This window comes from Magallana gigas, chromosome 1 (genome assembly GCF_963853765.1).
Source record: "Magallana gigas chromosome 1, xbMagGiga1.1, whole genome shotgun sequence".
NCBI classification, from domain to species: Eukaryota; Metazoa; Mollusca; class Bivalvia; order Ostreida; family Ostreidae; genus Magallana; species Magallana gigas.
The window spans coordinates 66,980,248-67,007,627 of record NC_088853.1 but is presented as its reverse complement, the minus strand read 5'-3'; the positions used below and the strand labels follow the sequence as shown (position 1 = coordinate 67,007,627).

At 34.9% G+C, this 27,380-nt stretch overlaps 2 protein-coding genes across 22 annotated transcripts in view; both read right to left on the bottom strand.

Annotated features, from left to right (window-relative positions):
• LOC109618231 (scavenger receptor class F member 1-like) overlaps nucleotides 1-27,380 on the bottom strand; it is a 248,321-nt gene that overhangs the window by 32,946 nt on the left and 187,995 nt on the right. The window lies entirely within an intron of this gene.
• Nucleotides 18,301-26,512, bottom strand: LOC136269682 (uncharacterized). 21 transcript variants are annotated; one of them, XR_010707428.1, is made up of 10 exons: nucleotides 26,123-26,502; nucleotides 24,427-24,654; nucleotides 23,016-23,270; nucleotides 22,450-22,584; nucleotides 22,107-22,244; nucleotides 21,277-21,414; nucleotides 19,896-19,977; nucleotides 19,643-19,736; nucleotides 19,468-19,521; nucleotides 18,325-19,101 (listed from the first exon to the last, which is right to left on the bottom strand). XR_010707428.1 is itself a non-coding variant. In XM_066065282.1 (8 exons), exons 1-7 carry the CDS (start codon nucleotides 26,205-26,207, stop codon nucleotides 19,928-19,930), a joined length of 1,029 nt encoding a protein of 342 aa, XP_065921354.1. In that variant the 5' UTR covers nucleotides 26,208-26,502; the 3' UTR covers nucleotides 18,312-19,736; nucleotides 19,896-19,927. The 21 variants fall into 21 exon arrangements, 3 of the variants coding, with proteins under 3 accessions (XP_065921354.1, XP_065921506.1, XP_065921431.1); XR_010707412.1 differs by having other exon boundaries at nucleotides 18,310-18,929; nucleotides 19,008-19,101; nucleotides 19,468-19,736; nucleotides 19,896-21,414; nucleotides 26,123-26,500; XR_010707418.1 differs by having other exon boundaries at nucleotides 18,310-18,929; nucleotides 19,008-19,101; nucleotides 19,472-19,736; nucleotides 19,896-21,414; nucleotides 26,123-26,500.

Genomic DNA, 27,380 nt, shown 5'->3' with positions numbered 1-27,380 from the left:
AGCTTAATTATTCATCCATCATCGGCACCCGTGGATAGAGGGTCGGTGCGGATGGCGAGGCGACTTCTCGCGGAGCGTCTCCTGCGTTCCTCTGTTGCGTAGACATCGCGGCCTTCTCTTCCAGGTATTTACGTACCAGCTCTGGGTCCGGTCTATAGTATTTGGTCCATGGAGATTCATCATTTTTCTCCTCTTCAAGTAATTGTTGTTTTAGTTTGGTCGAAATTGTCCCTGTGTTACTGGTCAATTTGCGAGTTTCGAGTCCTCCGCTCCATCTGGTTTTCTCTTGGATCCTAGTGTCTTTCGGGATTGGTTCAAGTTCAATAATGTCACTAGAGGTCCATTTCTCTGGATTCACACAACAAAATACAGTGTCTTTGGAAGAACCTTTCTTATCTCTGTCACTACCCCTTTTTCGACAACCTGTCCAGCAACCACCACAGCATATACCAACCCACTCCTAATAGTTTTACGTTTCTTAACACAAAGTACTATCGTTATTGTTACTGCCAAAGTTAAACACACATAAAACCAGGGGCTTCCTACCCAAGACGAGGATTTCATGGGTTGCAGATAAATTACTGGCAATTCCGCCATTAGTGCATTCATAGGGAAAATTTTAATATATTTAGTCCTAAGACATTAAACCATGATAACCTGAGCAACCTTGTCCCATACTCAAGATGTCGGTCACAATTTTTAATTGTTTTTACCAATAAAATCATTACAAAAATCACACTTACAAAAAATTATTTTCTTACTTAGTCGCTGTTTCATGTATTTCTAGTATATGTTAAATCTCTTTAATTCCGCATATACATACATATAACCAAGGTGCTGAGTCCGCGCTTGGTAGTCGGCGTATCTCAAAACAGGTTTTAATGTCACAGGGGATCATCCTGTCATACCTTTTTAAAAGCGTGCAGTATATACAAAGCTAAGCTTATTCAAGATTATTTACATCTACATTATACGATAATATAACCTATTTAATTTATTATTTTGGCTAATTCCTTTATGATAGCCAAACAATCTACAGCAAACTTTTGTTAGCTATTTTCCCTACGGGGCTTAGGAATTAGTTTACGCGGTATAGGAATTGGTTTGAACCCTCGACCTACTTTAGGGACTATTTCATCTATTTCCATATTTTCAGCTAAGGGTACATTTTTGGTTATATAAGGGTATTTCATAGTCTTGACCACTATTTTCACCACATTGATTTGACTCATGGCTCTCATTCGATTCTGAATCTACGGTCTGATCGTTCTCGTGTTTATACTGCTGATCATCCATGATCTTCTTAGCTCTTATACGTCTTTGAAGTTCTGCTAGGGGAATATCCTCTTCGTCTGAAGATCCTTCTCTTTCCCATTGTTTGGACTGTATAGCTCTTTCCAATGGTTCTGGTTGCCTGTCTTCAATTTCTGACGACGATTCATTCTCCGGTGGCACCACATAGTTAGTTTTTCTTAGAGTTCTTCCACCATCTTCAGTAGTTTGTGAAAGGGGCCAGTGCGAAATGTCTGCCAGTCTTAATTGTCGTGCATGGCATTTGGTGGCTAATCCAGTCAATTGATCTCTCACCACGAAACTAACTGATCCTTTCTTCTCAATGATTCGATAATATGGTAGTCACTTTTTATCTAACTTATTTTGTCTTCTGTTGTTCTTAAGGTAGACAGGGTCACCTACCTGAAAATTTTCATCTTTGCTTTTCTTATCGGCCTGGGCTTTCTGTTACTTCTTGGCTGCCTTCATATTACGATGTACTAGCAGGAAAGCTTTATGTTGTTCTTGAAGGGCGATCTTGTGTTGATCTTCTCCCGCATATCTCGAGGTTTCATTAACGTATCAAGAGGTAATACGACATCTCTGTTGTACATAAGGTAATATGGAGAAAACTTTGACGAATCGTTAGGGTGGAAACGAATGGCTGCCAACGTCTGATTAAGATGAATATCCCATTTTTGAGCGTTGTCTGTTGTTTTCTTAGCCATCCCGTCATGTAGAGTTCTATGAAATCTTTCTACTTTACCATTACCTTGAGGGCCGTAATAAGATGTTTTGATATGGTTGATATTCAATTCTTTCAAGGTTTCTTCCACTTTCTTGTTCACATTTTCTGTTCCGTTGTCTGTGAGGATTTGAAGAGGACAGCCATATCTTGGATATATTTCTTCTAAGATAAGATGTACTATGTTGTCAGCTGACTGATCAGGAACGGGAAAAGCTTCTGGCCAACCAGAGTAAATGCCAATAAAAGAAACTATGTACTTGTTTCCCGACAAGGATGTTGGATATGGTCCTGATAGATCAAGTCCTACTTTAGCCATTGGAAAAGGTGGTATGTCTGTCTCTTGAAGTGGAGGTGGATTTTTCTTATTGCTCCTCGTTTGGCATACTACACATCCTTCTATATAAGAGTATAACCTTTCGTACAAATTTGGTATGTAGTACTTTTGTCTGATTACGTCATATGTTTTGTCCACTCCCATATGTCCAAGTCCGTCATGATACTGCTGCACTACTAAAAGTTCTAACTGACGTGGTACATACAGGCGAAGTATTGGGCCTTCTGAGGCATTAAAAAAGATAGTACATTAAACCATCAACTTCCAAAAACTTCTTTTCTTCGGATGCGGTTGTTGTTCCTTGACTTAACCGATTCTTCAGTTTCTTGATCTGCTCGTCGTGTTGTTGACTTTCTTTGATGTTGATATCCTCTGGTAGTTCAATAAAGGGTTTGACCAATTCGTCGTGTTGATTAACTTAACATCTGGCCAATCTCTTAGGCGAAAAGGCATTGGAGTTAAGTACGTTCACTTCAAAGAAATTGTCCTTAACATCTGGTTCATCATGCTCTGATTGTTCTTCCTCTTCACACTCCAGGTTGACGGTAATCTGAATAAGAGATCTGCACAGCAGTTAAATCTTCTTTTTATGTACTTTACCTTACAGTTATATCCTACAATACTTAATGCCCATTGTTGAATTTTCTTATTTTGCATTGGAGTTTCTAAGATATACTTGAGCGGCTTATGGTCTGTTCTGTACTAAACTGAGCACCGTGTAAATAATGGTCTAACTTCTGAAGGGCGTAATGAATCGCAAATGCCTCCTTTTCAATGGTTGACCACTTTTCTTGAGTTTTACTTAGCTTGTGGTATAAGTAATATATTGGCTTATCTTCCCCCTCATCTGTCTTTTGGGTGAGGCAAGCTCCAATACATTTGTCACTGGCATCGGTGTACAGGATGTACGGCTTATTAGTATCTGGATATGCTAGCAAAGGCACTACCGTTAAACTTTCTTTAATAAAGTCAAACGCTTTTTGGCAACATGGTGTCCATTTAAACCTTGCATATTTTCCGGTTAAGTCAATCAATGGTTCTGCAATCTTAGAGAAGTTCGGTATAAATCTCCTGTAATAACTACACATACCTATAAAGCCACGAACTTCTCGGACTGTAGTGGGCGCTGGTAACTTTCTTATAGCTTCCACTTTCTTTGAATCAGGTGTAACGCCATGTTGATCAATGATGAAACCAAGATATTCTGTCTGTTCCTTGAAGAAACTACATTTCTTTAGCTTCATTTTAAGTCCATGCTTTCTTAGGCGGTTGAAAACGTCTTGAATATGACAAAGATGATCTTCCGGTGTCTTTGAGAATATAGGAATGTCATCCAGGTATGCGATGGCAAACTCTTCTTGTCCTTGAAGAACTATGTTCATCAGCTCCTGAAAGACTGCCGGTGCATTACTCAACCCAAATGGCATCCGATTGAATTGGAATAGTCCTTTGTGACATGCAAAGACCGTTTTTTCTTTGCTTGAATCTTTTAATTTCACTTGCCAATATCCACTCTTTAAGTCTAGTGCAGTGAAATATTTTGCCTTACCTAGTAAACATAGGATGTCATCAATCAACACATGATGAATGACCATCTTTAAGTCCTCCTTAAAGATAGCTTAAAGGTGTTTAAAGGTAGCTTAAAGACGATCTTTAAGCCACCTTTAAGCTACCTTTAAGCTATATGTATTGCTTAAAGGTGGCTTAAAGAAAGCGTAAAGATGGCTTAAAGGCAGCTTAAAGACTATCTTTAAGCCACCTTAAAGCCACCTTTAAGGACAACTTATAGGTCCTTAATGTCCAAACTTCTTTAAGCCACCTTTAAGCCACCTTTAAGCTACCTTTAAGCCACCTTTAAGCCATTAAAAATATTTAATTCAATATTGTGCTTAATTTCCAACAAAATGTATTAACTTTATGAAAGAAAAGGTATTAAAACGGTTTTTGTTCTAGAAAGAAAAATGAAAAAAAAAAACACCCAAAAAAAACCCGACCACGGCGAGAATTGAACTCGGGACCCTTAGTTTACTAGCATCACCACACATCCTCTGCGCCACGGCAACTTACATATATAAGAATATTTTTATATCCTATATATCAGTGAATATTGAATCACTGTATTGAATGTGTTTACTTGAAAAGATTTTGACAAACCATTCAGTTTGTAACAATCAATTATATCTAATTTATAAATTACATGCATGCATGTATTTAGAATGAAATACGGAACTTGGTCTTCAGTGAACAAAAATATATTATACCTAAATGGAAACCGTTAGGTTCACTATAGTAGGCTTTCTTACATGTAGTTAATAAATTTAAACCGAGTAGATATACGTTCATCTTATTTATAGCTATAAATATGTAAGAAAGAAAATGAAATCATTTCTTTTATTAAATGCATTGATACTATTAGGGTATTTGTTCAATTTCCCGCAATTTCCCGGTTTTCATGATCGCGGCACCGTTCCAATATGTTTAAATATTTACATGTAATTGTATGTACATGATTTATAAACTATCAATTCTATAACAAACAAAATTACTAATTACTGGTGACGTATTTACTGCATGTGGCAATTGCAAATGACTTTTACATACAATTGTATGATGTGCCAGGCCGGGTATATTTGACATATTTACCCTTATACATATATTTAAATAATCAACCCCTATTCATGATCACCGGTACATTAATTAATTAGCCTCAAGAATTTACTCTTACATACATGTATCGTTAATTTGTAGACGTAACATCTTTGACACCCAGAGCTAGGAAATAATACTTTGAAAATGAATTACAAATGTAAATTAACTTTTATTCACTAGACTTATCGTATACTCGTACATACTAAGATTCAACGCCTTTAGAAACCCTGACGTGCACCTGGGCACACGACACACCTGTTGTGTATATCTTGTATGTTCTGTGTTAGTTCCAGGGGTTTTCTTAAGTTGGACAAACAATAGACTTTAATTAGATATACACAAACATGCACCTGAGCACACGACACAACTGTTGTGTATATCTTGTATATTCTGTGTTAGTTCCAGGGGTTTTCTTAAGTTGGACAAACAATAGACTCTAATTAGATATACACAAACGAACAAAACCATGTCTAGACAAACAAAGCAGTAATATCCTGCCCGATATAACAAAGGCAGTTGAGAGTCTTTTCATCTTTAACATGTATCTAGCAGATCTAGAGTTAGAAATAATGAAAATTGAAAAAAAAAAATACAAACCTTAAACCGATTAACAAATTAAATCATGAATTTTTGGTTCATTATCTTTATTTTGTTTAATAACCGGATGAACTGAGAGAGAGAGAGAGAGAGAGAGAGAGAGAGAGAGAGAGGAGAGAGAGAGAGAGAGAGAGAGAGAGAGAGAGAGAGAGAGAGAGAGATTTTTTTTCACCGATTAATTTATAATAGGAAACAAACATACTTTAATTTTTTTTTGCACATATTAAGATACAGAGACTGCGCTCATTCCTACAATAATTTTGAAACCCCCCCAAAAATTATAAAGAATTTTATAACGGCAATCTGTGTACATCGGAGCGGTGCTGATGATAGCGATCTGTGTTTAATGGAGCGACGATTAAAACCGCCTGGAACACTCCCCCCCCTTCCTTGGAAATTATATTATCACTCGGATGACCCCCTCCCATCTCTATAAAAGAGCTTTTGCATTTAGTATATGTTTTTATTGTTCAGCTTGATCAATATTGACTTAAAGGCCACTTAAAGACAGTGTAAAGGCAGTGTAAAGAGAGCGTAAATGCCACTTAAAGATGCTTAAATGTGGCTTAAAGATGGCTTAAAGGTGGCTTAAAGAAGTTTGGACATTAAGGACCTATAAGCACTTGCTTAAAGGTGACTTAAAGGCGGCTTAAAGGTTGTATAGCCTTTAAGCTCCTTTAAGTCACCTTTAAGCCACCTTTAAGGACTTGCTTAAAGATGGTTTTTCGCCCTGTGCAACGGTAGCGGGAATGATACGGGTTTCACTATCTTATTCAAGCTTCAAAAGTCAACGCACATCCGGTCTGATCCGTCCTTTTTCTTCACCACTACTAAGGGAAATGACCAAGGCGATTGTGATCTCTCAATAATCTTTGCGTCCATCATTTCCAGTATGGCCTTGTCTTTTATTTAAGGGTACACGGTAGGGTATGTTCTTTATTGGGTGGTGATCTCCAGTTTCTATCTTCATTTTAACAGTATCAGTCACTCCAAGATCACTGTCCTTCTTTGCATATAAGTCTTGTGATTGAGTGTTCAAATCTTTTAGGTACATCAATTTCTTCCTTTGTGTCTTGAATAGCCTGTATTTCTGAGATTTCCTTCTGTTTTAATGCGGTAATTCGTCCTTCTATGAAGCCTCTTGGAATTTTATAATTTTTGTTAGTTTGGTTAACGAAGATCATTGGAACTTTCTTATCTTTTATCTTATCTTCTTACAATAGTTGAGATGTGTAAATCTTCTTTAAGTTCCGCGTATACTTTGCCATCAATACGCATGAGTCCAAGATCAAAGTATAAACGAACATTGTTTTTCTTGAGCCAATCACGACCGAGAATCATGTTTCGGTTGAGTCCCTTTGTCACATAAAGTTTGTGGTCTAAAGTTAATCCTGAAATCTTAAAGGAAATATTTACATACCCTATCACAATTAAAGAATTGCCATTTGCTGCTTGTAAAGAGGGGATGTCATTATTAAACAACTTGGGGCGGGAAAATAGATTTTCATACATTTTCTTACTAATTAGAGATACGACTGCACCTGTATCTACCAAAGCTCTAAATTTATTTTTACCTACTTTTAATAAACAGCTACTGGGGTTGTTAGTAAAATTAATTTCATATGTAGGTCTTTGTTTAAAGTTCTTTCTTCGGGCTTCAACGAAGGAAGAACGTCTTAGTTTTCCTGTTTTTGTTTTGTCAAAATAAGAGCGCGATTTGAAATTTTGAGACGATCCCCTATTTACTTGGTCGCTAGATTTATATGTTCGGCCATGACGATTTGATGGTCTGCCTCGATTTTGCTGCGCTCTTTGATACATATGCGAGCTCCAACAATCTGCACGCACATGACCTATTTTACCACAATTCCAACATTCCACAGGTGAACGGGGTCTCTGCTCTATATTATGGACGGGTTTGTTTTGACTGGGTCGTTTATTTATTTGAGGACGGGACCTGACTTGGGGTTTATTTTGAGTACAAAATCGAGCCCTATGACCCGTCTGTTTACATTTAAAACACCTACTTTTACGCACATGGTCAATTTCCATTGGTTCTATATGCCTTGTTTCTACTGAGGTAAGATTATCTGCTCTATCCTTTAATAAGGGAAGAGTAGTATCAAAATTTGAAAGAGTTCGTCTGTTGTCATTACTTTGTACAATTTCTGTCATATTTGACCCTCTTATCGCTAGCCTCTGTCAAAGATTTTGTTCTCGCATTGCTATTTGAATTGCGGATTCTAAATCTTTAGGGTTTTCTCGCAAAATTTTCATTCTGAGACAGTCGAATGTCAACCCGTCACAAAAGATATCTACTAACTGTTGTTGTATCAAAGGATATTTTAGTCTGTCATTACTGTAGGCGTCTTCCGCGATTTGCAATAGTCTCTCGGCGAACAACTGAACACTTTCATTTGAATTTTGTCGAGTCTTACGCATTACTGCTAACGCGTGTTGGGGATCTGTTATTTCTGCAAATCTATTTTTAAGGGATTCCTTAAGATCGTTCCAAGATGGGATTTCTTCAGACGCATCTGTTTCATCTAAATACCTTTTAATATAATCCCCAACTGAACCCTTACTCGTTATGTATGCAAGCATGGGGATCTCATGACCTTGTTTCCCAGACATAACACTGTACTTTTCAATTTCCTTTATCCACTGTTTAAAGTTTTGAGCATCTCCCTCAAAAGGAGTTATCACAGAAGATAGGGGCACTGAGAGTGCGGCTGTTATAGCTTTAACTTGACCAATGAAAAAATCTTTATCATCATCCTGATCTGGGACTCGGGATCGATGTTCACGAGTTTCATACGGCCTAGCATCATGATATGTTTCAAAAGTATTTTGTTTAATCTGTTCTTTTTCTGAAGATTTTTGACCTGTTTCTTGCCCTTTGTTTTCTTTGCTCTGGCCCAACCCCGCGAATTGTTTTTCTAATTGCTCCATTTGATTTCTAAGTTCTTTTTTATAAAACCCATCACCTGTCGCCATATTGGTTGCTTAGACAAAGTTGTTTACTTCGAGATAGCTATAAGAGACATATAGAAATGGTTCTTACCTTATTCTGTTTTGAACTTCGCTAAGTCCTGGTCACTGGCACCAATAAAGTTCATGTAAGCCTTCTGTCTTACGGATCCAATTGAGGGTCAGCTCAAACTTAGTGATTATAAGTCCAGTATTTCTTTCTCAAGCGGCTTTTATTAAGCGTGATCGTAGAGTTACAACAATTAAAAGCAGCCCAAATCAAGAGTCTAAGAATCTCTATAAGTGGTATCTCTCTAAATCTCTTCAACATCATTTTACATGGGTATATATAACATTTTACTTATGATGGACAGTTCCAACGATTTCGGCCCATCTACGATGATCATGAGTGAACATTTAGTGTTCAAAATTAAGATTAATATTTTATTTCTAAATAAAGTAACAAAACTGCCAATCAAAGAGTCTGGATGCAGGATGTGAGTCTCCGAGTCCTGGGTCTCGGAGTCCCCAACCTAGTATGAGGCAAGAAGGTTGCTGACTTCGTAAGAAATGCACTTTCAAACTACATCTACCAGTAAAAAGGGTGACCTCATGTCGTAGCCCGATAATTCCCTTCACTGAATATCTGCATGCTATCCCGTGTAAATACATTTATTAGGCAAAAAGGACAATTTTCACCGACACGTTGCAAGTTTTGAACCGATCCATCTAGAACCAACGGAAATGAGGGTTAATCGCAAGGAAAATTACTCGAGAGATTTACGAAATTGCATGGCAAACTCAAAAAAAGTACAATTCATTAGAAGTATGAATTCTAATCAAGCCGCGAAGAACTGAAAACTCGTCTTGGGTACTGGAAAATCTAAAAAAAAAGAAAAAAAAAGAAGGCTCTCATACTGAGTGTATTACAATGATAGACATAAAAGAGAAAATAAAAAAAATTATGTTACGAGTTATCTTCCTTGCGATAAACCCTTACTTCCGTTGGTTCTTGATGGACGAAGTTAGCAACCTTCTTGTATTATATGTACAGAGAGTCTGATTTTTTAAAATGTTTGTTTTATGTAATTTTCGGCAATTGATGATTATATTGGATTTGAAATATGTCATAAAAGGACAATTTAATAAAAAATGAAAAATTAAAGTCCCGGGGTTCTATATAGTGGGGGGGGGGGGGGTGGGGTGGGGGTGGGGGTGTCGATCCTGTCCTCAAGCACCTGTGATAGAGGTGTCATTTTTGCATAATTATTTCTCAAAAATAATTCTTCATCGATCCATCAAATAATGCCTTGGTGTGCCGAGCCACCTTAAATTAAGTTCTTGTGATAGGCATAGGCTTGGTTACATTAAAATGTGCTCGAATAATAATTGACCACTTAAGGTAGTTCATCCATAACTAAGGCGAAGTTGACAATTTTGATTAATCTTTACTACATCAAATACGTAATCTAAAGCTATTCTGAGGCTGACATAAACCAAACTTGGGTGTATGTATGTAGTCAATAAATGAACTTTTTGCACTTAAATTTGTTTCAAAGAGTTGTCTACTCTCTAGGAAAATTTTTAAAAATCCCTTTCTGAAAATAGGTATGGTAAACTATTAATTATTTTAGCATATTCGAAGAAAGGAAAAGCTTTTGCAACTTTTTACCTAGAGAAATGTGAGAACATTTCTGTACTAAAGTAATATACTTAATGCATTTCTCCAATAGACTTCAATTTTAACTTCAACATATGATAAATTTATTAATATAACATTTTTTTTTATTTCAAAGGTGAATCTTTATTATTTAATAAACTCCAAAAATTCACATTAAGATTTTAGTGATCAAACTTGCAATCTACTAGATATGAAATATTATAGTTATGGATGGACTACATTAAGGAATTCGTGTAATCGATTTTTTTATCGATTGTTGTCATCCTTGTCCTCTAATCGATTGAAATTAATACCTTTTAATCCCTTTATTCTCCAATAATGTGAAATAAATTACGATAACATTTCATTTTTGACAACTCGTTTGAACAATTTTCGCAATTTATCGGTGATAAACTGGTTAGCGAAGATAACCTTTTGCGATTAAGATCAAAATCATTTTACAACAATAGACATTTAAAATCTAGCTCGTGGTGAGAACTATTCACGTCGACAAGGCTCTAGCAAACCAAACAAGAGGCCCATAGGCCACATCGCTCACCTGAGCAACAGTAGGCATGATAAAATCAGCTTAACGGAGTCATAATAAAAAAAATATCTGGAAAATGTGGCATATTATATGTAGATCCTGTATAAGTAAAAGTCCAATCCCCACCCGGATATTCTTGTGTTCATGATCCAGTCCCAGATGATTTTATAGTCATATCACATGTTGGGCACTTCAGTTCTCAAAAAGATCCTAAACAATTGTTTATAAACGGGATATAAACCTACATTACACTCTGAACCCTTGTGAGGCCCAAGAATCGTCCAGGGGCTAAAGTCTGAACAATTTTAAAGATTCAGCAATATACCAAAATGCTTGCATATAAGTTAAACCATACTTGATAACATTTCAGTTTTTGTGAATAATTAAAATGTTTTCCTTTGTACAACTAGATCCCCAATGTAGCCCCGAGGAGGAGGGGTTCTTTAATTTCACAAGTCGTCATTCTAATGATTTGAGTTAAGAGAAATGACATTTTGGTAACAGGACTTTAGGACCGAAGATGTTTGGGCCTCCTCATTGATAAGATGTTAAGGTCCCGATATGTTTTTTTTAATCTTTATTTTTTTTAAGTTCACATTATTGACAAATAGAGATATATATTTCTTAACGTTACCTGTAAATTTCCCTGTGGTTTTTATACATTTTTAAAAGTTGATATTTTTAGATAATTTTTTAGTAAAAACAATTTTTTTTATTCCATTAAAAGATCCATGCTATGTGTTTTATTTTGATTTAACTGTCGAACAAGTTTCTAATATAGAATGTTTAATTTTTATTTACATGTTTTTTAATTTAAAACACGCGGTTATATCAAAAAGAAATAATTATGAGCCTTGCTTTACAGTGGGTATGATATGAATAAATATAAATTGTTAAAATAACAACAACACCCCCCATTATATAAATTGCTCCCTCTCTATAGATAGGTGCTAAGTAGGAGAATATAATGAAATTCAATAAGGTTTCCACGCCTCACTTTGGAAGTTAACTATAAGGAGTCTAGTCTTCAAATGCGCATTTATTAGAAAAATAAATAAAAAATGCTCCTCGGGTTAGAACCCCATTGATATTTACGAGTAAGAGCTGATCCTTTATACATCTTATGTTCTCTTTCTTATGCATGTGATAAATATCATATATTGTGTTATTACAATCTCTGAGTACCATTGTAGAATGGTGTTGAGATTGAAATAAATGAATGAATGAACCAAAAGAAGATATCTGTATTCTATGCAATATTTGATAATTATATATACTTGATTTGCTTGCAGTAGTAAGTAATTTCTACTCATAAACTTGTGTTTTGGTAGAGAGTTGTTTTTGGGATATCATTTTTATCATATAAATCAGCTGCAATCTGGAAAAAAATATCACTGATCTTATATATATATTAGCTAACTTTCATAATGGCAAACAACCCTCTGCCCACAAAATTAATTTATTCCAAATTTAACAATGATGCATTTATTAGCGTAGAACTACTCCGAAGCAGTGATGTGTCAACTATGAATGCATTATTAAATCTTAGGGTCTAAACATCTTCACAGGAGCATAAACGTCTTTTCTTTGGCCTAAATCTCATGTAATTCAATTTTTACCTTTAAAAAAAACCTGCTTAAAGTATTATACGTTTAAAATCTATGAGTGTACTGATGAAATTGAAATTATTTTGTTTTCTTTTATCTTCGGTTCTCAACGGTTCTGCAAGTGCGCAGAGTGCAACGGATCTTGGATCTCAAAGCGTGCCTTTTATGATCATCAGATTAAGTTGACTAACAGCTTTAAATATGCTTTATACCCAAGTTTGATTGGAATGCTACAATTTGTGAAGATGAAAGTACACACAACCACTGTTCCCAAGGGTCCGATACCAGTATTTTGGAGACTATCAGCAGACACGTGTACATATTCTCTATGAACTATGGAATGTCAAAGACTGCCCTTAATGACACTCTTCAGTGTTAGAAAGCATTCTTATCTCAGCCAAACATTCTACCTGCATCATTACAAAGAGGGAAATTTTTTTATTCCTCCTCTCCTGTTTCCAGTTAAAAAGTATGATACATTCATCAATGACTGCATTGTGTACAGAGATACCGACCAATGTCAGTACTACAATCTGAATGAGTGACCGGTGTGCAACGAACCAAGTAAAACCCAGAAAGATCTATACTTACATGCCACTTGGACCACGGTTGGCAAGATGGAATGGCGCATTCAACTTGTATAAATTACTTTATGCTAATAAAATAGATTTGTCCAAAAATCGGTGTGCTGGATTACTCTGCAGACGGCAAACTACAGACCCTAAAACGTGCTACTACTCCTCCAAACGAACCGCGTACCGTTCCGTGCAAAAAACGAACCGTACCGTTCACAAAAGAAACGTACCGTTCACAAAGCGTACCGTACCGTTCACAAAACGAACTGTACTGTTCACAATGCGAACCGTACCCTTCACAAAACGAACTGTACCGTGCAAAATAATTTATTCAAGACCCACCTCAAGGCGGCTTAAAAGGCGTTCCGTAACGTGCAATAAGCGTGCAACTTCCATATACGCCTTACTGACCTAATCGATGAATATGATATCCCTGACAGATAAGTTCAATATTTTGCTAGATTTTTTATACGGGATAACATAACACATGCTAAGATTTAAAACTGTTATTTCATTAAAACCTTTACAAAAATGTTTTAATTTAATTCTTTTCTTTGACCTTAATTATTTCTTTGGTTTTCGACTAAACTTGTATCACCGATTTCTTAAACATTGTAAAATAATAAATTAATGTCCACACAATTCGTGGCAAGTTTATTTTGATTATTTATAAGAAATGTTTGAAAAATTGGGTACAGGTTCATACTGGACTTTACAAATTTTATCCCAGCCATAATCACTTATTCTGTTTTCAAAATAAAATCAAACACCTTTGTTTCACGGTGTTTTCCCCCAGCCTTTTACATCTGCTTATTCTGAGGCTACAAGACATATACACAGGTGGCCAGTTTTCACACCTTGCCATAGTCACCTTATCGTGTGTATAGTCTGTTCGTTCTGAGAGTTTTCTTGATCTTAGACATACAAAATAATTTGTTCTGCATGGATTTTAACGTAGACTTTAACTATATTAGCGTTGATTTATTAAAGCAATCAATTGAATTGTATGTCCTTTTTTCAAAATTAGAACCAAATGTAGTTATGACTGCTGGTCATATTACCGTATACTAGTACATGAATAATGTATGAGAGAGAGAGAGAAAGAGAGAGAGAGAGAGAACTTGTATGTTGATTATAATACTTAAATTAAAGTTTTATCACTGTACTATATTATTTTGCTTTTGATTTCTATCTATAGTTGGTCATTTGAGCGGGATTTTATTTCAAGATTCCACGTTCTTCGCCTGCCAATTAGTTTAAATATAACAGCACAGATCACACCATGCGCCGCGTGCTACTTGGCTCCTATCACATATATTGCTAGAAGAAAATTATTGAATGAAAACGTTTTTATTTTATGTTTCTTAAATCCGCATTCAAAAAAAGAGTTCTTATTTAAAATTATTCACCAAAAATTCTTTCCAACTTCATAATTATAACTCATGTACTGGCGATCAGTCTTTTTCCCTCGGTGTCGTATTATTCGTTTACTAGATAAATTCTTAATATATTTATCACTTTTAACATTCATTTGTTGATTCCCGGGTATTTTTTCTTGTTTTGTTTAAAACAAGCATGTGAGTAAAAAGGTAAATGAAAAATAAACACGTTACACAGCAAAATGTGCCACATACGTTTCACATACGTTAAACATGTGTGATACGTATGTGACCTCACCTACGTTTAGCGTGATTTAAGTACCACGTGTGTTTAACGTACGTTAATGAACATATGTGAAACGTATGTTAAACGTGTGTTAGACATACGTGATACATTCCATACGTTTTACGTATGTGGATCCAACGTACGTTTTTCACATGAATTACATACATATCACATGTAAATTGCTTAAAATTAAATTAGTTGAATATTTTTAATTTTTCAGTTCATTCTTGATATACTTCATCTTGCTGCTTGAATAACTTCAATTGATTACTCAGTAACTTCAGTGTATCTTTGGAAACATTCATTTTGCATTTCCAGCTACTTGTTAATCTAAAATTAGAGTTACAGAAAAAAGACAGTTTCGAGATTAAAAATGAATTTAATTTCTTGAATGTTACATTCAGATTTATATTGTTGTCATTCTTCTGTGCTTTAATAGTTTCTGGAAAGAAACAAAGAATTTTACATTAAATTTCATTTTATGATAAAGTAAAATTTACAAATGCCTCGGTTGCTTTTTTATTCAACAATATTGTTAAAAAATAACAGGATCCATTTAGATTTTATTGCAAATACAACATGAAAGTGCATCACCGTGATTACAGAGGGTACATCGCCGTGATTACATAGCTTGTCTTTGATATGCCCTTGCTCTGTACATCGCCATGATTTCAGAGGGTACATTATTGTGACTACAGAGAGTATATCACCGTGATTACAGATTGTACATTAAACTGGTTACAGAGAGACCATTGCCGTGGTTACAGAGGGTACATGAACGTGATTATAGAGGGTACAACACCGTGATTGCAGAGGGTAAATCACCGTGGTTACAGAGGGGCCATCAACGTGGTTACAAAGGGTACATCGCCATGATTACAGAGGGTACATTATTGTAACTACAGAGAGTATATCACCGTGATTACAGATGATATATCAACGTGATTACAGAGAGACCATCACCGTGGTTACAGAAGGTGCATCACCGTGGTGACAGATGGGCCATCAACATGATAACAGACAGACCATCACCGTGTTTACAGAGGGTACATCACTGTGAATACAGAGGATACATCGCCATGATTACAGAGAGTGTCCTTGATATGCCCTTGTTTTGTACATCGCCGTGATTACATAGGGTACATCACCGTGTTTACAGAGGGTAAATCACCGTTATTACAGAGGGTACAACACCGTGACTACAGAGATTGTCATTGATATGTCCTTGCTCTGCACATCGCCATGATAACAGAGGGTACAATATTATGACTACGGAGAGTAGTTACAGAGTGTACATAACCGTGTTTATAAAGAATACATTACCGTGATTACAGAGGGTACATTAAAGTGATTACTGAAGGACCATCACCGTGGTTACAGAGGGTATATTAACGTGATTACAGAGGGTACATATGCGTGAGTACAGAGGGTGCATCACCGTGATTACAGAGGGGCAATCAACGTGATTACAGAAGGACCATCACCGTGATTACACAGGGTACATCACTGTGATTACAGAGGGTAAATCACTATGGTTACAGAGGGATCATCAACGTGATAACAGGGACACTCACAGTGATTACAGAGAGTACATCACTTTGATTACAGAGGGTACACACCGTGCTAACTGAGATTGCCCTTGATATGCCCTTGTACTGTACATCGCCACGATTACAGAGGTTGTCCTTGATATGCCCTTGCTCTGTACATCGCCATGATTACAGATTGTACATTACCGTGATTACAGAGGGTACCTCACCGTGATTACAGAGGGTACATCACCGTGGTTACAGAGAGTATATCACCGTGATCACAGAGGGTACAACACCGTGATTACAGAGGGTACATTACCGTGATTACAGAGGATGTATCACTGTGAACACAAAGGGTATATCAACGTGATTACAGAGGGACCATCACTGTGATTACAGAGGGACCATCAACGTGATTAAAGAGGTTGTTCTTGATATGCCCTTGCTCTGTACATCGCCGTTATTACAAAGGGTACATCATCGTGATTATACAGGGTACATCATCGTAGTTACAGAGGGTACATTGACGTGATTACAGAGGGAACATCACCGCAATTACAGAGGGTACATCATCGCGATTACAGAGGGTACATTACCGTGATTACAGAGATTGTCCTTGATATGCCCTTGGTTTGTACATCGTCGTAAAGGGGGTACATCACTTTGATTACAGAGGGAAGCTCCGGTATATGACATTGTTCTCTACATCGCCGTGAATACAGAGGGTACATCACTTTGATTACAGAGGGAAGCTCCCGTATCCTCTGTCATCACCTTGTTCTTGTCTCATAATCGACATTTATTGTTTGATTGAAGTCAATACTGATTTGGATGATGGGGAACCACAGTGGGTTTTGTCTGATACTGTATCGGCACCATTGCTACTGGGTGTAACAAAGCGAAAGGGTTCTTTTTTCTTGCACGCCAATGAGGTGGGAGTGTTTTTCAGGAAAAGGGGGGTGGGCGTGAGAGGAATAGATTTTGTTTGGCAGAAGGGGTCGGAATCCTTTGTTTCGATATTTCATTCGACTTTGATAGAAACTTGATGATTTTAAATTATTTCCCTGAGATACTTTATAATAAATTCAATGACTGAAAGTGCACAATACCAACACATATTTTGAAGAGGATTACTTAGCATCTAATAATTTTGTTTTAAAGTTAAATTCATATATCTTGATAATCTCCCTGTGGTGATTTCGGTTTTATTTTTCATCTTCTGAAAATTACTATTTCTATACACTGCATGTACACGTATTTGTTAGTTCAAACATCCTTTGAAGGTGTAAAAGAGTTTTGTTTGTTGATTTTTTAAACAGGAAACGCAGTGATTGGATTGGGTCCATAGACACAGGAATATTTATTTGACCCAAAGCCAGAAGTTTGTTTTGTGATCATTGTAGACATTCAATTCAAAAGGTCTGTATTAAATTAAAACTATACACATTCTTTCAAAAATGAAGAGGCAGGGACAAATATAAGTTTAAATTTCCTGCAAACTCAAATATATTTGTGTGAAGATGATATATAAATATATTTTACAAATCATAATAGTTATTTTATTCAATTAAATTAAACTAAAAATGAATTGTTATTAACTTAATTATTTTTCTTAAGTCGCCGTAGATTTCAACCAATCGATTATCGGAGCTTGTAGATTTTAGTCGTATCAGTTTCTACAGAGCTATGTATTGCAAAAAAAATCGTAGGAAATAAAATGAATCATACTCCGTAAATGGTAAATATGTGTTTATATTTTCACCCATCAATGATGATTTCCCCTGTTTCGTAAGGAAGTTGATTGTAATAGATCTGTAGAAATTGAAAGGACTTAGATTTCCACGCCCCGTTTTATCGATTGATCGAAACCTTCAGCAAGCAAACAACAATCACGGACTGCACGAAATGTTCATGATAATGTAAAACTCCAATTTCCATTAGAGGCGGTTTGGCCGGGGTTTTTTGTTAGCTAATATACCAATGTACATCAACAGTTTATGTGGTTTAGCTTATTTTACTTACATGTAGATATACTTTTTACGATACATTTCTTAATTTGTTAAAAGAAAGACGTATATATTAAAAAGAGTTCTTTGTTTTCTTTAATGATTCGGTGTGGATTCATATAAAGTACTAAAAAAAACATTTTATTGTTTAAATAATATTCAAATTGCCGAACCATAAGCTCCTGCGATAATCAACGGGACGTGAAAATATTAACTTTCAATCAGTCAACAAAATAAATACAAGACCAATAGAAAAATAAGCTTTTCATTGAAATTTAATGTAAATGTTTAAAACTCAAAAAGGTAAAATACAAAACAACATTATATAACATAATCTTTGCAAACTTGTTTGTTCTTAAAAAAAAAACTTTGTACGATGTAATCCATTTAAAATGACAACATTATAGTAAAACGTTTTTGAAAAGAACTAACTTTTCATTCCATTACATATCTATACACAAGACATGTCAGATGCAAAAACAGTATGATGCATCCTAAACGGCGGACGGAGTTTCTCAGACACAGGTAATGTCAGGCATGTACACGTTATTTGAACACGGGATATGGCAGACATGTACATGTTTCTGGAACGCATGTAATGACGGACACGTACAAGTTTCTTGAACACAGGTAATGGCAGACATGTAGACGTTTCTTAAACACAGGTAATAGCGGAATGTAGACGTTTCTTGAACACAGGTAATGGCTAACACGTAGACGTTTCTTGAATACAGGTAACGGCAGAAATGTAGACGTTTCTTGAACACCTGTAATGACGGACACGTACAAGTTTCATTATCACATGTCATGTCAGACACATAAAAGGTAAAAGTCAAATGCACTACCGGTTGTCTTATGCTGAACAAATCGGAATATCAAATGACGATCCAGTAATCCAGGTCTGCTTCAGCTATCGAAAGGTTTGAATCCGTCTAATCTCTGAAATAAATTAAGTTTTCATTAGATCTAACAAATAAAATATCCCCATATAACCAAAACTGTATTTTAGAATATCAAAGAAGTATTTTTTAGTTATGTTCTTTTATTTATAAATAAAGTTTCCATTTTAATAATGCATAGGTATGCATAAATAAATATTCTGCAAACTTTTTAACACATAATAAAGGATGATTAAAATGTATGCATTTCATTTCCAATAAAAAACTCTAAAATTGTTCCGAACTATTTTATTAAAGTACACGTACACACAAGTGTGATATTACTTCACATATTACAAAATAAATGTGCATGAAATGTTATTCTTTTTATTTATGCACAGATCTGTTCAGTGAAAAAGAAACCAACCTACACCATGATGAGATTTGAAGCTTACGTAGTCAAGCCTTGTTTTATATCGATCTGTAAAGAATATTATTTATAGTATGTCATCTGTCAGTTTGTCTATTTATATTCAATATTCATTTATTTTCACATAGTTTATATGGGGTTTATGTTGCGTTATCATACTACGGCTACATACATACAAAACGAATAATATGGCATAGAATATAATTAAGGGAATCAACAGTGTCCTATCTGGATAGGTAACCTCTCCATAGAATGTCGCTGCTCTTCTGTAAGAAAATTATAAAAAAAAATATACTACAAATATGCGATATTTAAACTTTGCAAACTAAAAATGCTTGTAAATATGAATGAAATACATTATGATTTGTATAATATATGTAGTTCAGTATTGAAAGCGATATATTTACATGCTAAAATGCACTCACGTTTCAAACTAAACTCTGTTGAGCAGAGGGTGTTAAAATGGTTTATTAGAAATAAATCCAAATGTGTAAAGGAGAAAAAAACCTGAAGTTTGAGAAAAACAAACAATGGCGTAAGTAATACATGATAACAAATTATTATATGCAAACAGTGTTTTAAAAACAAGCATAATTTAAAAATATGTTAATCTTACAAATAATTTAACACATATTATGCACCATCGAAGCATGATGACCTGTAACTTAACTAATGGGCACGCCACATTTAAACATTTAAATTTATATTTATTATTTGGTTTCTTGAAAAACAAAATACATAAGATATTGCTTTAGAAACTAAAAAATCAGGCTAATCTGTTATCATGAAATGAGTTTATGTCCTTGAATATAGGAGATATTAATCTTCAAAGTAATTTTTGTTCTATTTTTCAAACAATTATCACAATCAATATTTTCATAATTTGAACAGAAAATCAAATGTCTAAAAATTCGTAAAACTGAACAATGACTCTTTTAAAAAATATTAAGAATATATAAGGTTTAACGATCACAATATATTATTTAATGCTTCAAAATTGACTAAGTTTCTTAAATAGATAATTGCGCTGGCTGGTGACACATATTAAAACTGTAAGGATTTTAAATTCGAGATCAAACATTTACATTAGAACTGAATAAGAATATTTCAGAAAAAAATGGTCTTGGTTCATATATTCTACAGACAAAGTTTCAACACTTACCCATGATGCACCGCGTGTATTATTCCCTGTTGTTTCATACATACCAGAACTCTCCAGAAAATAACGCGATATCGTGCATAAAAATGCGCATACATATCAGTTTAAAAATGTTTAATGGTTATCCTCATTTTTCGTCGAATATTTTTTTCTCATATTTTTGAAAAAACTGCTACAGATGTATACACCTACTTGATATTTCAAGGTCATGTAATGCATCATACATAAAAATAAAAACTCCACCAAAATGGCATTGTTTTATTATCATAAAATTCTAGCCCCATAAATATTTATGTTTACGCAAACTCAGAGTGTGTTCCTTAAATAATGAATGATTTTAATAATGTATCGTTTGTAATTTGTTAGTCTGTTTGTGTTTGTCTCCGTTGTAAAATAAAAGAAAATGTAAACACTTACCTAAGAACATATTATTAGCTTCTGATGTACTCAATTCAGTAACGTCAAAGTACAGTTTTCAACTAGGCCGTTAACATTTTAAAACAATATTTCTACCCGATTGAAGTTTGTCCAAAAAAAAAAAACCCCAATAAATCAATGAAGAAGAAATAGAAAAAAAAAAATAAAGAAAATGTTTTCTTTAATATCGTCTTCTATGCAATTATGTTTTCTAAATGTTCTTTTCTTACATGTTTTACACAAGTCTCCTTGATAACCAGCACCACATCCAGTCCGACACAATCCATTGACGATGGAACACTGGTATCTGTCACGACAATGTCCACACGTTTCTTTGCAGTCGTAGCCATACGTTCCTCTGTCACAAGCTATAAATTTAATTCAGTTTAATGTATTAATACAGTTTTCTTATATAAAGTTAAAGAGTTTTTAAACTTATAACCGTATCATTTTATACAACTTCGCGTGGTTAATCCATTAGAAAGTTAATCTCATCCAAATAGATGGGGCTGTCAAATTGCAAGAATTATTTATTCAATTCATTTTTTCAAAAAAGGAAGGTCTGTGATATTGCGTTTGCGAATTTGCTTGAAGCTTGTAAGAAAGTCAGACACATAGAAAAAGTAGAAACCTAGATTATTTATGCACTACTTTGACCTCTTGACCATGTATGATATTATGCAGGAATAACCGCGGATTGCTCCAAAACACATTTCCTAGTCAACAAATAGACACTGAATGTTAACATCTAATTTTGATATGATTATTTTATGATATGATTCTCATATGAAATAACTTTCATATTATTCAATTCATATCAGAATCCTATAATAGGGATTATATTGTTCTGATATAAACCAATGTTTATATCATTCTTATGTGATTTCAATATCATTCTGATATGAGGGGCACTTAATATCAGTATGATATGTTGCGTGATCGCCTATGAAGTTGACAATAGTGCATCTAATGTGCACTTCCTGCTACGCTCTCCCTATCAGTCTACTACTCCTTAAAACACATTTCTTTACTTAATGTGTTTATCTATCCTTTCACTTACCAATTTCACACAGGTCTCCTTTAAAACCAGCATAACATCCAGCTAAGCAAGTCCCATTGTTAATGGAGCACTGGTTTACGTCACGGCATTGTCCACATGTTTCTTTGCAACCAGTACCATATGTTCCTTCTTCACAAGCTATCAATACAAACCAATTTCATATGGAACATGATCAACCTGACCTTTTTTTTTATTTTACAAATTTACTGTATTCTAACCTACACTGTAAAAACAAACAAAACGATCTATAATAATATGTAGTTATGTTCATTAGAATGTTACTACTGTAGATATACGACATCTTAGTCCATTTTTCCGTAGAATTTCAGATCTGCAGTCTTACTTATTTCACATCGGTGACCTTTGTATCCAGGTTTACAGCCCTGACAGGTGCCCGTCTCTATGTGACAGTACTGACAGTTGACGTCTGGACAGGGAACGGAACAGTTGGACCCAAAATATCCGGTAGCAGAACATCCTTCAATTTATACAATGGTATTGACTTAGGTATACTTCTAAAATGTTCTTAATTTCTTCATGTGTAAAATGACATGGTTTCCTTATGCGAAACTTGGCAAGTGTTTGATGATAGTAATTCTATCATGCATATGCATCGGGTAAATGTCTATGTTGATATGGTTCATGTTAAACCTTAATGTATTAATGAGTGAGGACACTATTTTGGAAAAACACAATCATCATATGTAAATGGCATCATTGTCAAATGTTATGTACGATTACATTGTTTGAAATGATAGTTAGTGTAGCATGGAAATAAACACACTTATATAGTTCAAAACACAGTACACAAGTCACATTCTAAATTTAGTCAATATTAAAGGTGTTCGCAGAATCACCGTATACTATATTTTTTTTTACACATTGAATTGAAGAATTAAGTACTCTCACCATACACCTCCACTTCACAGAGGCTAATGTCAACATGATTAGAGTAACCGTCAGGGTAGGTAACTCCTCGTAGTCTTTCGTTGTAGTAGATGACGTACTGTCCATGTACAGGACAGGTGGTGGTGAAGACAGCTGGTATGGTGTCTAGAGTAAAGTTGTCGTCCTTGTAACACAGTGTTCCCTGTAGTCTGTCCGTTGTATTGGAGACGTACACCGAGAATCCAAGAGTAAAATTTGTGTTCTCATTAGAAGGACCTGTATCGTAATAATAAGAAAATTAATATGAAGGCCATAAGAAGTTAGTTAGATAAAAAAAGAGAACCGATAAATGATTCTCAACATGTAATGGTCAACAAATATATATGGATGACACTAAATGTATTAACGCACAAATGAAGCGGGCATGTAGACATAATTCATGTCAAATAAATAGTGGTGATGTCAGTACATAGTAGATAACAATGTTTTACAACAGTGTATATCTATGTAGATAAGTATTTTGTTAAAGGGCCAACAATGACACAAAATAAATCGTATATACAAACAAAAAGCTTCGTTAGTGTATTCATGCCAATAATACAACAGTTCACTTGTTGCCCCTACACCCTACTGTAGAATGGGTTTACCTGATAGTTCTGTCTAGTTGAAAAGTGTGGTGTCGCCTAAACTTATGGCAGCGTTAGTGAATACCTGAACGTTTGCAAGTGTGTGAGCGGGAGGAGGGGGGGGGGGGGGGCTATTGATAGAGTTCCTTTTACTCGTGTTGATTTTTCGTCAGATCCTGGATATGGAGTGGACAGACACAGTCTTTATTTTATTTTTTTACAAATCACATCTCAAAATAATCAACTGAAGGTTTCTTTATCGTGCCAACAGCGATCGCGACGCTTGGCCTTACGTAATGACACACAATCAAGATTTGTCTCTGGATCTTTAATTCATTTAATACTTTGTGCAATTATAAATATTATTTTGATAATGTCAAATCTGTTCACTCTTAATTAAAATAAGAAACATTACAAAGTTTCTCTTATAAACGTTGTGATTAAACGATATATTCATAACTTTTTAACTATCTGACTTGAAAAATTATTTAAATGTTGTCCATAAGTTGATAGGGGTTAAACTCCACATACATTATTTGCAAATGTTGCACGGAACAAAACACTGGTAAACGTGTTACTTTGTTTTGGATTCTGAAAAAATCGGAAATAGTCCCCTACTCAGTCTCATTATAAATAAAAACAACGGAATTTATGATTACATGAGATGATCGAAAAAAAAATGTGACTATATCCCATTGATATATTATACCTGCCCCCTACAAAGTTTCATAACAAATAATACCAACAACGGAATTTAGGTTTAACAGAATCTTATCTATAGCGAGAATTAGTAAATGTGACTATACCCCATGGTTCATTGTCCGTCCTGAAGTAGATGGTGATGTGGTGGATGCTGTGGATGGTGGTCAGGTTCACCCACCAGGTGGCGGTTTGTCTAGGATATGATGAAGCACATTGACCTCCACTAACACTCAGGTCTGATTTACGTCCATCTACAGCGTTACTGGCGTCATATGTGTCATTACCTGGTTCAGGGTTCTGTTGGTATGCTGGTTTGTTGAGGGCGACATTAACTGTTAAGATAAACACACATTACTAACATTCAAATGCAGTTGTTAAAACGACTTGAAAGTATCAATTTTCTCTCGCAAAACCTATCAGTATATGAAATCCTAATGTAGTTCAATCGATAAAAGAACCTTAGTGACTAATTGTTATAAATATTATGAATAAAAATTTCATATCTAATAGAATGACATTGAAATTTGAAAAAAGAAATTTCTATGGATATAATAATGCTACATGAGTTTGTTTTAATGTAAATTGTGGGTTTGTTTTAATGTAAATTGTATATAATGTGTATATATCTGTATTTAATATAATAAACTATTAGTGTCTCAAGATTGAAGAGTTTAAACAGTGCGTAGATGATGACGCAGCATAAGGTTAGAGCAGAAACGAAGTGCATGCTTAAAATGACAAGGGGGTCTGGGGGCCGCCATGAGCCCTCCAGTGTGTCCAGGGCGAAGACTGATAGGGGCCCAGGGGGCGAAGGCCGCGGAAACTCATGGATTCTAACGATTAAAATTGTTTTGGTTATAGTTTAGGCATAAAATAAAATCACAAACTTATTAAAAGCTGAAAGAAGAAAAAACTTTTGACGTTTTTGACCCACTCAAAGCTTTTATTCTTAAGTTCATTTTCACCTAGTTTATGGTAATGAATATCTCAATAAAGGCGTGATATTCTATGGGGGAGATTTAAAATTGTGTCAAGTAGGACCGGGTGACGGAAACGGGTTGATGGAATAACTAAGTGTGAACCTTAATACTTGAATTTTTTTTAAATTTTTTTTCTTCATTTATTTTTTTACTACTGAGTTTTCTTCCTTTTCCCCCCAAATGATGTGCATGCTCAGGCATATAAGCATACATGGTAGCTACGCCACTGGGTTAGAGACTGGAAAAAGAAGTACCCCCCCCCCCCCAACGGAAAGACACGTGTACTATCGAACACATACAACAAATGAAATGCAGTTGATTAAACGATTTAAAAATAAATTTTTAGCAAGTCTGTTTATAGTTCAAATGTAGTATAATCAGGGAAAGTACTTACACATAAAAATATAAAAGTTGCAGCATTAAGTCATGAATCATGGTAGGTGCCAGCACGATAAAGAACCCTTACTTGTCATTGTTCCTAATTACCGAACCATTGTCCTTTTCCCGGTATCAAGTGACATTAGAAACTTGATATTTCCTTTTTCAATATATTTCTTCGTTAAGTATATAGCCTTTAAAATATTTATAGTTAATATGTAAATACTCTTTGACTGTGGAGATTGGTTTTAGAATGTAGTATTGCTATCATTATTTTATCAATAATTTCTTGGAATTTCAATAAAATGCCCCCTTTTTCTTTTTTACATTTTATGCTTTTAAATTATTAACTAATTGTTTGATTCAGTCCTTGTAAATATCCCAAAACAACCTCATTTGGAAAATATCATGAGTTATAGAAATGTACATAAAGTGGACTCACCGTACGCCTGGGATACTGTCAGCAGACACAACAACACAGTGAGGACATCGTGGGGATACACAGAGTGTCCGGACAGGGACATCATGGTGTTGTCAATCTGGTCAAACTATATAACTCTATGAGTATAGATTTGTATGCCTAACAGAAATAACAAAGCAAATATAAAGTATGCATTCGTCTGAGAAAACATATGTAGACAGGCTGTATATGTATTTGCCTAGAAGTTTAAGTAGAAGAGGGGTGTTTGTGTGTGTGGCGTAGTGAAGGCGGAGACTCAATGATCACGTGACGAGGAAGTAAAACAAGAAGTATTAAGAGCTTAGTACGATGTTAAAAACCTAGCTGTCAATCTTTATTAAAACAAGTAGACCTTTATGAGATTTTTTCTTCATTTGGAAATGTTAAAGCAATATAGTCTAATTTAATAATATGATATAATACACACATGTATATGTATGAACGGTTGTTGATGTAGTCGAGTTATTGCACACGTACGTTACTCGGACTGTGTTTGAATTAGTACTACCATAATGTTCACCTTGCTTATCCGTTTAAGGGCAAAACAATCGATACCTAGAGTATGTTAATAAAATACTTTAAAATCATTTAATTCAATGGAAGCCAATTTTCGTGGATTGTTTTTTTTTATTTATTTTTTTTTTTTATTTTTATTATATTTTTTTATTTTTGCTTATTCGTAGGTATGTTATTTTGTGGATGCGTCAATGTTCAGTTTCAGTAAAAAAGACAACTCTTTCTAAATTTGTTTTCGTTGAGGATGTAAATTCGTGGAGGAGGAATACCCACAAATACCATGAAAATTGAGCCACCATGAATTTTAATGATTCAACAGTATAGAAATGGATGCATGACATCACAATTTAAGAAAATAACTTGCATTTAGGGAGGGTAACACTGGTGAAAACAAACTGTTTTTTATTAAATATACACGAGTTTGCATTGTGTAAGCGTGTAAACGTCACTTCGTCAAATAAAAACGAGTTGGCCAATCACACAGTTTGTACACCAGCGGCATGTATTGTTTATACATAATGACATGCTGTGTTGATCTTCAGAGCGCTTAAGTAATACATCTAACATTATATTTCAGAATGTGATGCAAAATCACAAGTCCGGAACAAGCTTATAGACAAATTGTTTCGGCTAGACCAAGTGTGCTAAAATTTTCGTACCTTATGGCAGCATGCAACATGAAATTGTTGAGAAAATTGTGTATGTTTATAAGAAAGATATACGA